General features: G+C 57.5%; 1 protein-coding gene across 1 annotated transcript in view; it reads left to right on the top strand.

The window, feature by feature from the left end:
• The window catches only part of MEGF8 (multiple EGF like domains 8), a 39,093-nt gene that overhangs the window by 10,551 nt on the left and 13,206 nt on the right, over positions 1-15,336 (top strand). The window contains exons 9-29 of the mRNA XM_004597991.2: positions 512-666; positions 875-994; positions 1,367-1,511; positions 1,587-1,750; positions 3,216-3,416; positions 3,786-3,986; positions 4,334-4,570; positions 5,656-5,774; positions 5,876-6,007; positions 6,090-6,203; positions 6,554-6,790; positions 7,167-7,366; positions 7,680-7,890; positions 7,987-8,236; positions 8,851-8,983; positions 12,045-12,292; positions 12,383-12,493; positions 12,639-12,757; positions 12,973-13,180; positions 14,133-14,313; positions 14,685-14,848. Coding sequence (XP_004598048.2) covers positions 512-666; positions 875-994; positions 1,367-1,511; positions 1,587-1,750; positions 3,216-3,416; positions 3,786-3,986; positions 4,334-4,570; positions 5,656-5,774; positions 5,876-6,007; positions 6,090-6,203; positions 6,554-6,790; positions 7,167-7,366; positions 7,680-7,890; positions 7,987-8,236; positions 8,851-8,983; positions 12,045-12,292; positions 12,383-12,493; positions 12,639-12,757; positions 12,973-13,180; positions 14,133-14,313; positions 14,685-14,848 — 3,650 coding nt within the window. The remainder of the gene's footprint in view (positions 1-511; positions 667-874; positions 995-1,366; positions 1,512-1,586; positions 1,751-3,215; positions 3,417-3,785; positions 3,987-4,333; positions 4,571-5,655; positions 5,775-5,875; positions 6,008-6,089; positions 6,204-6,553; positions 6,791-7,166; positions 7,367-7,679; positions 7,891-7,986; positions 8,237-8,850; positions 8,984-12,044; positions 12,293-12,382; positions 12,494-12,638; positions 12,758-12,972; positions 13,181-14,132; positions 14,314-14,684; positions 14,849-15,336) is intronic.

Below are 15,336 nucleotides of genomic sequence, written 5' to 3'. Positions count from 1 at the left end.
AGCTGCACTCGTGCCAGAGGCAGGAATACTTTGGCCTGGGCCTCGTGGACTGGCAGTAAGAGAATGCTGTTTTCCAGAGGACAACCGGAAGAAAGGCTGTCAATCGGGGGGAGAGAGGGAGGCTGGTGCAGGATGGGTAAAACCAGGTGGGATCCAGGCGGCCTGCTGCTGGGGGCTCCAAGCACCCTTCTCTAAGGGTGCATCCCACCCATCCCTAAGGGTGGGATCATGGCTCCTGCCCCAGGCCACACTGCTGTTAGAAGTTGGTTTGTGATTTGAACCCACGTTTCACTGATCCCAAAGATCATGCTCCGTCTGAGATGATGTGGGCAGGGGTGAGATGATGATGGCTGGCTCTGGCCTGGCAGACCTAGAACACTTCCTGGGCAGTTGGAGTTGATGCAGCCACTAGAAGGCTGGACTGAAGCTTGGGGCGCAGGGAGCCCAGAGTAACACAGCTCTCTGGGCTGGGAACCTGGGGACTGGTGCTCTGATCTATATTCCCTCCTAGGCCGAGCAGCGCCCCCCAGTGGTCGGTATTCTCACGTGGCGGCAGTGCTTGGTGGCAGTGTCCTGTTGGTGGCTGGGGGGTACAGCGGCCGACCCCGTGGGGACCTGATGGCCTACAAGGTGCCCCCTTTCGTGTTCCAGGCACCCGCCCAGGATGTAAGCACTGGGGTGACAGGGAGAGGGTGGCTGGGGGATGAGGCAGCATGATTCCTGTGGGGTGTGAGAGGGAGTCCCTGGGGGCCAGGGGAGGCATGGACTGGTATCCTCAGGAGCTGAGTGGTTGTGGTCCTCTGGGGTGGTCCAAGTGAGTGAGGGTCCAGGAGCCAGCCCCAGGGCTGAGTGGCATGCTTCCCCTTCTCCCTAGTACCACCTGGACTATTGCTCCATGTACACGGACCACAGCGTCTGCTCCCGAGACCCCGAGTGCAGCTGGTGTCAGGGGGCCTGCCAAGCTGCACCTCCTCCTGGGACCCCCTCAGAGGCTGTGAGTGACCTCCTTGGCTCTCTGTCCCCCTGGCACAGAGATCACCCTGATGTCTCCCTCTGCCTCAGCCAAGTAGACAAGGACTTGCCCTAATCAGGAGACGCGTTTCACGCCCAGAGTCCTCATTGCTGAGTCCTGATGGGAACTCCTTGAGCCTTGCCTCCCACATCCCCTTGGCCTAGTCCTTCCAGCTTTGTCCTTGGATCCCTCAGCCTTGCAGAGCCTTTTAGTCTCCCACATCCCAACCCTACTTGTAGTTCCCATTCTCTAGTTTCCTGGCCCCTTCTGCCCCAGAACCCTCATGTCCAAAGCCCTTCCCAAGTCCCTTGAGCCCCTGTGGACAGTGAGCCTTGTCCCCTGCCATCCCTGCAGTGTCCAGCCGCCAGCTGCCTAGGCCTGGGCCGCCTGCTGGGCGACTGCCAGGCATGCCTGGCCTTCAGCAGCTCCACAACCCCTCCCCGGGGCCCCGGCGCCCTGGGCTGGTGTGTGCACAATGAGAGCTGCCTGCCTCGGCCTGGTGAGTGTCCAGTGGCAGCAGGGACGGGGGCAGCGGGGTACCTCATGCTGACTCCTCAGTCCTGTGTCCTCTCAGAACAGGCTCGCTGCCGAGGAGAGCAGATCTCAGGCACTGTGGGCTGGTGGGGGCCTGTGCCCGTCTTCGTCACATCCCTGGAAGCCTGTGTCACCCAGAGCTTCCTGCCTGGCCTGCACCTGCTTACCTTCCAGCAGCCACCCAACACCTCTCAGCCTGACAAGGTGAGGAGCCAGGAGGTGGGGCCCGGGGGGAGGGGTGAAGCTCCTGCTCCTGAGATGTGCTTTATTCAGCTTGGTCACGTCCATCTTGTGTTTGAGTCTTTATAGCCAATTATAGCCAAGGGTCTGTTTTTGTTTTAATGGGCTTAAAAGGTAACCTTTTATTGTGGTAAGATACATGTAAACTTTAACATTTTGAGAAACCCTGGGCTCAGTAATAAGCATCCCCCAGTCCCCTCTGACCCCCTGGTATCCACTGAAGCTGTGTTCTGTTGTCCAAGTTTGCTCACTCTGGACATTGTGTATAAATGGAGTCATACTGGGGCTGGCATTGTGGTGCAGTGATTAAGACGGAAGTGCTGGTTCAGGTCCGGAAGCTCCCCTTCCAGTTCAGCTTCGTGCTAATGTGCTTGGGAAAGCACATGTCCCCACGTGGGAGACCCGGATGGAATTCCTGGCTCCTGGCTTCAACTTCCAGGGTTTTTTTTTTTTTTTAAAGATTTATGTTTATTGGAGAGTCAAATTTAAAGAGAGAAGGAGAGAAAGAGAGAAAGATCTTCTATCTGCTGGTTCACTCCCCAAATGGCTGCAATGGTTGGAGCTGAACCAATCCAATGCCAGGAGCCAGGAGCTTCTTCTGGGTCTCCCACGCGGGAGCAGGGTCCCAAGGTTCTGGGACATCCTCTCTCTGCTTTCCCAGGCCACAAGCAGGAAGCTGGATGGGAAGTGGGGCTGCCAGGACATAAATTGGTACTTATATGGGATCCTGGCAGATGCAAGGTGAAGACTAGTGGCTACTGTGCCTGGTCTAACATTTTTTTTTTAACTAAGAGAGACGGAGAGAAAAAGAGAGAGAGAGATCTTACATCTGCTGGTGTACTCCTCAAATGACTGGAACAGCCAGGGCTGGGCCAGGCCACAGGAGCTCCATCTGGGTCTCCTTCATGGGTGGTAGGGGCTCAAGCACTTGGGCCATCTTCTGCTTTCCCAGGCACATTAGCAGGAGCTGAATTTGGATCGACTTTTCCTATGGGATGCTGACAGCATGGGTGGCAGCTTAACTGGCTGTGCCACATGCCAGCCCCTCCTCATTGATGACAGTAGATGGATCTATTTATGTGGTTTGGAAATCACGTGGAATGTTCCCTTCTTGTGCTACCATAAAATCATACACTCATGGACTGTGTGCATTGCTTTGCACGTCGAGCTCGGAAGTTGGAGAAGAGGCTGCGACGTTCGTAATCTGAGCTGGAGATGAGTCAGGGTGGACTCGGGAACCCTGTTTGCTGTCTGAATTCGAGTTCCGAGTCTCAATCTTTGGCTGGATGCCCCAAGCCTCAGTCTCTCATTAAATGGGGACAGAGATGGGATTGACTGATACTCTCTGACTCGGATGTGGCCTGGGGGTGTGGAGACTTGGGGGGCAGTCCACAGAGGAACTCACACACCCTATCCCTGGCTGGCACAGGTCTCGATTGTCCGCAGCACGACCATTACCCTGACGCCCAGCCCGGAGACAGATGTGTCCCTCGTCTACCGTGGCTTCATCCACCCACTGCTGCCAGGAGGGCCAGGCGGCCAGGGGGCTGAAGACGTGGCTGTGTGGGCCCGGGCCCAGCGCCTGCATGTCCTGGCCCTGATGGCTCGTGGCCCTGACACAGAGAACATGGTGAGAGTGCCTGGGACCCAAGGGGTGCCTGTGGTACATATAGAGGGTACAGCGCAGTGCACCTGAAGAAGGGAGGACTAAAGAGAAGTCGGAGGCATGGTGAGGGTAGGGAGAGCACTGGGTTCTCTGTTGTCAGCAGAATTTGGTGTGTTTTGAGGAATACGGAGATCTTGAATTACCAAGTCAAAATGGCCTTGAGGAAGTGACGGGGAGACTTGGGTGTTCTGGGGACCCAAGGAGTTCTGTGGCTTCTTCTGCCTCCAAGAGGCAGTGGGGTGCCAGGTGCGTCTGGGGTTCTTGTAGGTTTCCAGAGTCTAAGGATGGAATTTGAAGGGTTCTGAGGCCCCTGTTGCTTCTTTGCACTTCCAGGAGGAAGTAGGGCGCTGGGTGGCCCAGCAGGAGAAGGAGACAAGGCGGCTTCAGCGCCCAGGGTCTGCCCGCCTCTTCCCGCTGCCTGGGCGGGGCCACAAGTATGCAGTGGAGATCCGGGGCCAGCTCAATGGCTCGGCGGGCCCTGGGCACAGTGAGCTCACGCTGCTGTGGGATCGGACCGGGGTGCCAGGTGGCAGCGTGAGTACCGACCCTGACCTGTGACCCTGGCCTTGAATTCTTACCTCTGCCTCCTTCACTCTTGGTCTCTGAACTTTGGACCTTACCTTGATCTTCTAAGACCCTGACCCAGGTCCTAAGGTGATCCTCTATTCCAACAGCTGCCCTGGGCCTGCTAACCCTGAACCTTGACCCCCCATGTCTTGACCTCTGGTCTCAGTCCCTTGCACACCTGATGTCACACCCTCTGTCTGCTGAATCCCTAAGCTGTGGTTCTTGCTGAGTCTGAGTCACTGAACCCCTTAGCTACAGTGCAGGCCCCCACTCCGGGCCTTGAGTGCTGGCCTCACCTGAGCCCCTCCCGCCAGGAGATCTCCTTCTTCTTCCTGGAACCCTACCGTTCGTCGGCCTGCGCCTCCTACTCCTCCTGCCTGGGCTGCCTAGCGGACCAGGGCTGCGGCTGGTGCCTGGCCACCGCCACATGCCACCTGCGCCAGGGCGGGGCCCACTGTGGGGATGATGGCGCTGGCGGCTCTCTGCTGGTGTTGGTGCCTGCCCTCTGTCCCCTCTGTGAGGACCATCGTGACTGTCACGCCTGCACCCAGGTGCTTGCTGGGCCCCAGAGGGGTGGTATCTAGATACAGGGAACCGGGGTGGGCGACAGAAGGGTTGAGAGACCCTTGGCAAGGGGTCAGGGGCAGATGGCTGGGAGTGTTGTCCTCAATCTGTGGGCAGGAGTGAGGCAGGACTCCACTTGTTTCAGAAGCCAGAAAACTCAGCCCTCCTTCAAGGGGGGGCGGTTATTGGCTCAGGCAACCAGCATTTAGGAGTGGGTTTCTTTTTTTTTTTTTTTTTTAAAGATTTATTTTTATTGCAAAGTCAGATATACAGAGAGGAGGAGAGACAGAGAGGAAGATCTTCCATCCGATGATTCACTCTCCAAGTGAGCCGCAACGGGCCGATGCGCGCCGATCCGAAGCCGGGAACCTGGAACCTCTTCCGGGTCTCCCACGCGGGTGCAGGGTCCCAATGCATTGGACCGTCCTCGACTGCTTTCCCAGGCCACAAGCAGGGAGCTGGATGGGAAGTGGAGCTGCCGGGATTAGAACCGGTGCCCATATGGGATCCCGGGGCTTTCAAGGCGAGGACTTTAGCCGCTAGGCTATGCCGCCGGGTCCTAGGAGTGGGTTTCTAAGCTTGCTTACTCCTGTGGCTTCAAGGGACGCTGTCAGGCACCTGTGTCCCTCCATTTCGCATCCACCCGTTTACCTGTGAGGGGCAGGGGAGCCCTGAGGGTACAAATTTTGCTCTCTGCTCCCTAAGTGGAAAGAGCTTCTCTTTCCTCACCCCATAGCCCACAAATGTTCCACATCACCATGGGCATTTCATTTATTGGGTTGGGTCTTGTGCCAACTTCTGGGTGTAGAAGGGAGTGTGGCCCTCTGCCCACCTCTGGATCCCACAGGTGGAATCAGCCTCATTTGAGCTGCACAGAAAGGACTGGGTGCTGGGTGGATCCACAGGTTCTGTGCTGAAGGGGAAGGCCCACTGAGGCAGGCAGCCGGGCAGTAGGCCCTGCAGGGGTGGTCTGTGGACAGGCAGACAAGTCAGGCAGCCGGATGCTTATTGGGCGTGTGACGGGAGTGGCAAGGCTGGGTGCTGACTGTCCATTCTACCACATCCCCCCCAGGATCCCTTTTGTGAGTGGCATCAGAGCCTTAACCGCAAAGGGGATGCGGGGTGCAACCGACGGGGCCGGAGCCGAGGTGCCCTGAAGAGCCTGGAGGAGTGTCCACCACTCTGTAGCCAGTGAGGCGACTGCGCCCAGGGCGCGAGGGTGGGGGACATGTGACAAGACTGAGGGCTAACTGGGCTGTGGAGTGACCTGGCCCTGCACTCCTCATCCCCAGGCGCCTGACCTGTGAGGACTGCCTGGCCAACTCAAGCCAGTGCGCCTGGTGCCAGTCTACCCACACCTGCTTCCTGTTCGCTGCCTACCTGGCCCGGTACCCACATGGAGGCTGCCGAGGCTGGGATGACAGGTGTGGTCCTAGGCAGGGTGTGGGAGGCGGATCCCAACCCACAAGAGGGGCGCAGCCACTGACCCCACCACACCTGTTACAGTGTGCACTCAGAGCCGCGCTGCCGGAGCTGTGATGGCCTCTTGACATGCCATGAGTGTCTGCAGAGCCATGAGTGTGGCTGGTGTGGCAATGAGAACAACCCCACGCTGGGCCGGTGAGGGGACACCAGGCGGGTTGGGGTGGAGTGCCAGGCCTGCGTCCTCACCATGCTAACGGTCACTTTGTTTCCTTGTCATTTGCCCCATGCCCTCCCTGTGCTGCTGCTGCTTTTCGTTCCCATTGTTCATCTCTTGTTTTTCCCTCCTATCCCATTATTTTGCTCCGTTTTTCTCCTTTCTGCCTTTTAAAATCTGTTTCTGTATGTGGCTTCTCTGGTCTCCGCCTATCTGTATTCACGTGGCTGCTTCCCTCCCTCTGAGCGACCCCTCTCTCCCTGACCTGTATAATGTCTGTGTCCCCTGTTTCTGGCTGGCTCTGCTCCCTCCTCCGTCCCCTGATGCCCAGGTGCCTGCAAGGGGACTTCTCAGGGCCCCTGGGTGGGGGTAACTGCTCCCTGTGGGTAGGAGAGGGCCTGGTCCCCCCTGTCCACTGGGCATATGCCCACTGTCCCGATGTGGATGAGTGCCGCCTGGGCATGAATCGATGTCACCCGCGTGCCACCTGCCTGAACACACCCCTCAGCTACGAGTGTCACTGCCAGCGAGGCTACCAGGGCGATGGCAGGACGCACTGCAACCGCACGTGAGTGAGGCATGGGTTGCCATGGCGATGTTATTCCCTTCCAAGGAGCCAGCATCCCAGTTTGTCTGCGGGGTCTCCCTGGTAACGTTAGTCGCTATGGAAACAGGACACCCATAGATGATGGGTGGGAATCTTTAGCATTCTGGGGAGATGGAGGAGGATCCAATTGGAAAGGGGGTTCTGGGTGGTGAGATGTAGTTGCTTAGAGACAGGCGTCTCCACACGTGTTGTGGAGATGGGGATCATTCACATAAGCCAGCACTGCGGAAGCAGCCAGTTGCTTGTGGTGGTGTTGTGGTGGGAGGAGATTATGGGAGGTGCTCTGGGGACCCTGGGCGTGGCCAAGCCTCTCCCCACCACGTACTGTGGCCCTCAGGTGCCTGGAAGACTGTGGCCATGGGGTGTGCAGTGGTCCCCCGGACTTCACCTGTGTGTGTGACCTGGGTTGGACGTCAGACCTGCCCCCACCCACGCCTGCCCCAGGACCTCCTGCCCCTCTCTGCTCCCGGGACTGTGGCTGCAACTTCCACAGCCACTGCCGCCGGCGGGGGCCTGGCTTCTGTGATGAGTGCCAGGGTGAGCAGACCTCGTTCCAGCCCTAGGACCTGCCACAGGGCCCCTCCTCCCTTCTGAGAAAGGTTCTGTCTCCCTTCACCCCAACCCCAGCACCCCTGCCCCATTCCCTGCTCCTCATCCAAAGGGACACTACTGTCTCTGGATGGCAGGGCCTCAGTTTCTCCTCCTGGGACTTTCAGCTTCCTCCCCATCTGGGCTTTGTTTTCCGTCCTTTGAGGTAGCTGGGTGTGGATCAGGGAGCAGCTGAGCTAGCTGGTCCAGGCCGCTTCCTGCCCTTGTCCCTGACTCTGTATCCTGCCGGGGCCCTCTGCAGATTGGACATGGGGAGAACACTGTGAGCGGTGCCGGCCCGGCAGCTTCGGCAATGCCACAGGCTCAGGCGGCTGCCGGCCCTGCCAGTGCAACGGGCACGGGGACCCACGCCGTGGTCACTGCGACAACCTCAGTGGGCTCTGCTTCTGCCAGGACCACACTGAGGGTGCCCACTGCCAGCTCTGCTCCCCGGGCTACTATGGGGACCCCCGGTGAGCTGGAGGCCAGCCTGCATGGGTAGGATGGGCCTGAGGATAGGGGACCGAGTCTGGGAGTGCTCTGATGTTGGCTCTTCTCTCTCTCCCCAGGGCTGGTGGCTCCTGCTTCCGGGAGTGTGGAGGTCGGGCCCTCCTCACTAATGTGTCCTCAGTGGCCCTGGGCTCACGCCGATTTGCGGGGCCTCTGCCTCCAGGTGGTGGGTCAGCGAGAGCCGGACCTGGCCTGTCCTACTGTGTGTGGGTTGTCTCGGCCACCGAGGTGCTGGAACCCTGCACCCCTGGGACCCTCTGCCCCCCACTCACCCTCACCTTCTCACCTGACAGCAGCACCCCCTGCACGGTGAGCACTGAGGGCCCTCAGGGTCAGGCCTGTTAGCCAGAACCAAGTCCCCCCACTCATCCTGGACATCAAACAGACCTTGGCCATCATGCCACTGTTCTTCTTCTTCTTCTTTTTTTTTTTTTAAGATTTACTTTTATTACAAAGTCAGATATACAGGGAGGAGGAGAGATAGAGAGGAAGTGGAGCTGGCGAGATTAGAACTGGCGACCATATGGGATCCTGGTGCGTTCAAGGCGAGGACCTTAGCCATTAGGCCACGCCACCAGGCCCCATGCCACTGTTCTATTCCACAGACCCTCTGGGCCCCCATTCCTAAGCCCCCAGACCTGCTGTGTCTCACATCTCTTGCTGTTGGCTGAGTTTTTGGCCCTCAAACTCCTCATCCCCAGACCAGGCCTGCCAAATTATCACACCCAGAGTGCTGGTTCTGATGAGGAGCTGTGGTGTGGGAGGGTGGATGGCCTCGGGGTGTGCCACCTTGGACTATCTGCCCTGGGTGCTTATGTGACCCACTTCCCGCTCACAGATGACCCACTCCTCCAGTCCCTCCTCCTCCCAGGGCCCCCTCCCCTCCTCCTCATCCCCTGTCCCTTGGCTCTGCCCTCTTCCAGCTGAGCTATGTGCTGGCCTTTGATGGATTTCCCCGCTTCCTGGACACTGGAGTTGTGCAGTCAGACCGCAGCCTCATAGCTGCCTTCTGTGGCCAGCGGCGGGACAGGCCCCTCACTGTGCAGGCCCTGTCAGGTACGCGAGCTGGGGCATTGACCTGCACTGGCCTGAGTTTGAGTCCCTCAAAGTTGTGAATTACTATCTGAGGGCTACTCACTCCTTGGGTGACACGGGTGCTCCCTGTCTTTGGGCTTCAGGTGCTCAGCTTTCTTAAGGGAGAGGGAAACAGCGCAGGTGGCTCTGGCAGATACCCATCTTTGGGTATGTGGGTTGTGGCTGGAATGAGGGTTCCCAAGCAGTAGCCTGGTGCTTTTCAGCCAGGCCTCACAGGGGACATTTGGCAGTGTCGGGGGATGTTTTGGTTGTTGTGGTCAGGGTGGCACTGGCACCTGACAGGCAGACGTCAGAGATGCTGCAGGGTGTTCTGCAGTATGCAGAACAAAGAGCTAGCAGGTGCTCGGCATCTAGAGGTGTAGCCAAGCTCCTTGGGCCGATGGAGATGAGATGGACTGGTTGGAAATGGCAGGAACCACTCCCCACTTGGGTCCTCACACCAAGCCCCCAGGACTGCGTTGATTGTGTTTCACCCATGGCAAGCCAGGCTCCCTGACAGCCTTGGGGGCCTGACATGGTGGGGGGGGGGCGTCAGCTTCATGGAACAGAGTACAGTCAGGTAGTCCACCTTCACTGAGGGCAGAGGGGGAAGCTTGGCTGGAGGCCAGAAGCTGCCAGCGTTGTAGCATATATCAAGGCCTTGAGAACAGCACTGCACCAGGTCTCTGTGGGCAAGGGGAGTGGGAGGCGCTGAGCTAAGAGGGTGTGTATGGGGCTCTTATTTTAAAACATAGAACCTAGCTGAGGTATATTTTGCATAGCTTGAGTTCCTCCACTGTTGATCCACTAATCTCCCTTCTAAGGGAAATTTAATCTTCCTTCAAGGCAGTGGAGAGCCATGGCAGGGTTGGAACTTGCCAATAACAGTCAGATTTATGTTTTTTTTTTTTTAAAGATTTATTTTATTTTAATTACAAAGTCAGATATACTGAGAGGAGGAGAGATAGAAAGAGAGAGGAAGTGGAGCTGCCGGGATTAGAACCAGCGGCCATATGGGATCAAGGCGAGGACCTTAGCCACTAGGCCACGCTGCTGAGCCCTGTTTTTTTTTTTTTTAATTGACTTATTTTTATTTATTTGAAAGAGAGACACCAGCTGTATTTGGTTTATTTGCCAAGTGCCAAATGTCCACAGTGGCTGGGCTTGGGTAAGGCTAAAGCCAGGAGGCAGGAATCCAATGTAAATCTCCCATGTGAGTGCCAAGGACCCATTTATAGGAGTCATCACTACTCCTGCACAGAGGGCGTTAGGTGGACCTGGAGGTGGGCATGGAACCTGGGCACTCACAGGAGCCTCTTTTTTTTTTTTTTAATTTAAAGACTTACTTGTTTTTATTTGAAGATAGATCTACAGAGAAAAGGAGAGATAGAGAGATCTTCTATCTGCTGGTTTACTCCCCAGATGGTCACAATAGCTAGAGCCAAGCTGGTCTAAAGCCAGGAGCCAGGAGCTTCTTCTGGGTCTTCCACCAGGAGCCCAAGCACTTGGGCTGTCGACTGCTGCTCTCTAGTGCCATTTACAGGGAGCTGGATTGGAAGTGAAGCAGCCAAGACATGAACCAATACTTGAATGGGATGTTGGCATGGCAGAGAGTAGCTTAACATGCAAAGCCACAGCGCTGACCCCGATGTAGGCCTCTTAACCACTTCAGCAGCTGAACTCCTTCCCCTAGTTTGATGTTCATATGGGTGCATTTTAAAATTTGTTTACTTTTTATTTATTTAAAAAGCAGAGAGAGAGAAAGAGATCTTCCCACCTGCTGATGGACCCCTCAGATGCCCCTTCTAGAAAGGTCTGGGTCATTCCAAAATTAATCTGAGTGTCCCACTTGGTGACAGGGACCCTGGTACTTGTGCCATCACCGGCTGCCTTCTCGGGTGCACATTGGTGTTGGAAGCAGAGTCACGGCTTGAATCGGCTCAAAGACAGGATACAGGCTTTTTTGTTTTTTAAGATTTATTTATTTTTATTGGAAATTCAGATTTACAGATAGAAGGAAATACAGGGAGAAATACCTTCCATCTGCTAGTTCATTCCCCAAGTAGCCACAACAACCAGAGCTGCGCCAATCCAGAGCCAAGAGTCTGGAGCTTCTTCTGGGTCTCCCATGTGGGTGCAGGGAGCCAAGGCATTGGACCGTCCTCGACTGCTTTCCCAGGCCACAGGCAGGGACCTGGATGGGAAGTGGAGCAGCTGGGATACAAACCAGTGCCAATATGGGATCCTGGCAGATGCAAGGCGAGGACTTGAGCCAATTGGCTACCGTAGTGTGCCCGCAGATGCAGGTCTCTTAAGTGGCATCTTTTTTATTTAAAAAAGTTTTAAAATTATTTTTTAAGTGACATCTTAACCCTTGTGCCAGATGTCTGGTCCTGGGTTCACATTTTTAAAGATCACTGAGATTGCAAGGATGGTGGTGCCTGGCAGCCAGGAGAGCGGTGGGGCAGGTGGCACTGGTGTTCAGGCAGGACTGGAGGTGGCACGCAGTGGGTGAAGCATGTGAGATTTAGACTTTGTAACTGAGGGAAGGTGGGCTGGTTGTCCACACTGGTATCCCAGAGTGCCGGTACAAGGCCTGGCTCCTCTGGTGCTGATCAGGCTCCCTGCGCCTGAGGAAGTAGTCGATGGTGGCCCAGATGCTTAGGCTGCACTACCCACGCGGGAAGCTTGGATAAAGCTCCCAGTTCCTGGTTGTTGTAACCATTTGGGGAGTCAATCAGTTGACTGGGCATATTTTTCATCTCCGACTTGTGCTTTTTCTGTGGTTCTACCTTTCAAATAAACAAAGAAATCTTTAAAAAAGCAAAAAAGAAATCTTAAAAAACAAAACAAAAAATCTTTAAAAAAGTGATGTATTTGCTGAGGCAGGGAGATACTAGAGAGCAGTTAACCATGGCAGCGATCGAAAATCACCGAGGTGCCTTGCTGCCCTGCCCAGGCGCTGGGTTTTCTCGATGCCTGGGCATGGAGCAATGCCCAAGACAGACCCCTGCTCTAAACTACCCACCTTTCTCCCCAACAGGGCTGCTCGTGCTGCACTGGGAGGCCAATGGCTCTTCTTCTTGGGGCTTCAACGCCTCAGTGGGCTCTGCCCGCTGTGGGTCTGGAGGCCCCGGCAGCTGCCCCGTCCCCCAGGAGTGTGTGCCCCAGGATGGAGCTGCTGGTGCTGGGCTCTGTCGATGTCCCCAGGGCTGGGCTGGCCCCCACTGCCGCATGGCGCTGTGTCCCGAGAATTGCAATGCTCACACTGGGGCAGGGACTTGTAACCAGGTGTGGGCAGCGGAGGGGCAGGACAAGCTGGGTGGGATGAGGCTGGTGAGCTCTCAGGATTTCCCTAAGTCTGTTCCCTGATTTTCGCAGAGCCTGGGTGTGTGCATCTGTGCCGAGGGCTTTGGAGGCCCTGACTGTGCCACGAAGCTGGACGGCGGACAGCTGGTCTGGGAGACCCTCATGGATAGCCGCCTCTCAGCCGTGAGTCAGGGTGACCACTCTCTGGGATGTGCCACACTGCATACCTCCTGGGTCTGTCATCTGTTTCCACTCCTGGGACAACCCCCAGGCCTGAGAGTTTGTCACCACCTAAGTTAACCCCTGGTGCCTCCACTCCTACCTCCAGGACACTGCCAGCCGCTTCCTGCACCGCCTGGGGCATACCATGGTGGAGGGGCCTGATGCCACCATGTGGATGTTTGGAGGCTTGGGCCTGCCCCAGGGGCTTCTGGGGAACCTGTACAGGTGAGGCATGCCCTGGGGAGGTGGGGTACCTAAATGAGAAAGTACCACACTGCAGGGGACACTGAGATGTCTGCCACACAAGGAGTCACCTCGGGGTGCTGGGACACCTGTGCATACCTGGGGATGACCAGATGACTTGTCAGAGAAAGGTCACCCAAGGCATGGGATGCTGGGGTAAGGACGATAAAGCTGGTTTTTTTACATCTTGCCTGTAGGTACTCAGTGAGTGAACGCAGATGGACACAGATGCTGGCGGGGGCTGAGGATGGGGGCCCTGGCCCGTCACCCCGGTCCTTTCATGCAGCTGCCTATGTGCCTGCTGGTCGTGGTGCCATGTACCTGCTGGGGGGGCTCACAGCCGGGGGTGTTGCCCGTGACTTCTGGATCCTCAACCTCACCACCCTGCAGTGGCGACAGGAGAAGGTGAGTGATGCTTCCTGCCGCAGCCCCAGCCCCCCACCCCTGGCTCCACAGCAACCCCAGCCCCCACCCCTGACTCCACAGCAACCCCATCCCCGACCCCTGGCTCCACAGCAGCCCCAGCCCCCACTCCTGGCTCCACAGCAACCCCAGCCCCCACCCCTGACTCCACAGCAACCCCAGCCCCCACCCCCTGCTCCACAGCAGCCCCAGCCCCCACCCCTGGCTCCACAGCAGCCCCATCCTCGACCCCTGGCTCCACAGCAACCCCATCCCCGACCCCTGGCTCCACAGCAGCCCCAGCACCCACCCCTGGCTCCACAGCAACCCCAGCCCCCACCCCTGACTCCACAGCAACCCCAGCCCCCATCCCTGGCTCCACAGCAGCCCCATCCCCAACCCCTGGCTCCACAGTAGCCCCAGCCTGGACCCCTGACTCCACAGCAGCCCCAGCCCCGACTCCTGGCTCCACAGCAACCCCAGCCCCCACCCCCTGCTCCACAGTAGCCCCATCCCCGACCCCTGGCTCCACAGCAGCCCCAGCCCCCACCCCTGGCTCCACAGTAGCCCCAGCCTGGACCCCTGGCTCCACAGCAGCCCCATCCCCCACCCCCATCCTCTGTAGGGGAGACTTCCCAGCAAGGGAAGCCTCGTCCTCCCAGGTTCCAGCACAAGTCATGGCGTAGGTAATCCCACAATGCTCCAGGCAACTGGGTTGGGGTACAGCCCCTGCTCCCACCAGCTGCTGAGCATGAGCAGGGGGGTGAGGCCCTTGAGAGACACACGGATTGCTCAGATCTGAAGAGGCAGGCATTGGGCAGGTCTTCCACACAGCCCCTCTGGGTATGGGAGTGCTTGACCTCCTTTGCAGCATAGAGGGAGCCGAGTCACACTTTGACCCACAAGGTGGCCCCTGTCTGCGGGGCCCTCAGTGACCTCAGCTCTCCATCCCTAGAGCTTTCCGACCTTGGAGTTGCCGGCTGTTGCTGGTCACACGCTGACTGCCCGCCGAGGCCTGTCTCTGCTCCTGGTGGGTGGTTATTCCCCTGAAAATGGCTTCAACCAGCAGCTGCTCGAGTATCAGTTGGCAACAGGCTCCTGGGTGTCCGGACCCCAGAGTGGGACACCCCCCACAGGTGGGGTCACAGCCTGGCCTGGGCTCAGTGTAGGCTCAGCATGCTCCCATCATTCCCTGTTCCCTCCCTGGCCTGCCCAGCCCTGCACAGCTCTCAGATGCTATTTCTCTGGACCCTTGCCACCAGGCTCTCCATTCTCTTTCCTCCCGCATCCTTTGAGTACTGCCCATGGACATCCTGCCCACCCTGACTCCCTCCTGTTATGCCTCCCCTAGCTGAACACTGTCTCTTCCTCCTGTGGGAAGGAAGGGTGGGCAGGGACCCTAAGGCCTGTGGCCCCCAGACCCCGCAGGGTAGTGGTGTAGTATTTAAGAAGGGGAGCCAGGACATGTGTTTTCGGCCGCTGTCCTCCCATCTCTGTCCCCCTCCAGGTCTGTATGGTCACTCTGCCGTCTACCACGAGGCCACCGACTCCCTCTATGTGTTTGGGGGCTTTCGCTTCCACGTGGAGCTAGCCGCCCCATCTCCGGAGCTCTACTCCCTGCACTGTCCTGACCGAACCTGGAGCCTGCTGGCCCCCTCCCAAGGGGCAAAGGTCAGGAAGAGGTCCCAGCAGGTGGATGTAGGGGCAGGAGGGAGGTGTTCTGCTTCCTGTGCCCCGTGGGCTGGCTGCATCCAGGATTTTGGCTTCCTCTCCTTTCTCACGCCTTGCACTGACCGTGACATGCTCATGTTACCCTACTTGCATCTCATTTTTGGAGCGAAGACTCTTAGGCCAGGAGAAGGATGACCGGGATGTAGGTTTTATCCCCGTTCTGCTGTGACACTGGGTGTGGCCCTGGCAGGTCTCTCCCCCTTCCTGGGCCTCCCCACCTACAGGGCCAAGGTTCATTGTATCCCTTGCCCTAGATGTCAAAGGGTTAACCAGCAGGAGGACAGGAATTCCGTCTGCTGGTTAGAGACAGTGGTGTTTTCAGCGCACACTCATTTCCAAGCCCCTCTTGCTGGTGGGGAGGTAGAAGGGGTCCTCATGCCAGTTGATGATATCATGTGAGCAATCCAGGTGTACGTCCCAGAAGTCTG

This window comes from Ochotona princeps, chromosome 16 (genome assembly GCF_030435755.1).
Source record: "Ochotona princeps isolate mOchPri1 chromosome 16, mOchPri1.hap1, whole genome shotgun sequence".
In the NCBI taxonomy this organism is placed as follows: Eukaryota; Metazoa; Chordata; class Mammalia; order Lagomorpha; family Ochotonidae; genus Ochotona; species Ochotona princeps.
The sequence above is the reverse complement of the archived record's forward strand: the minus strand, read 5'-3'. Positions and strand labels throughout refer to the sequence as shown.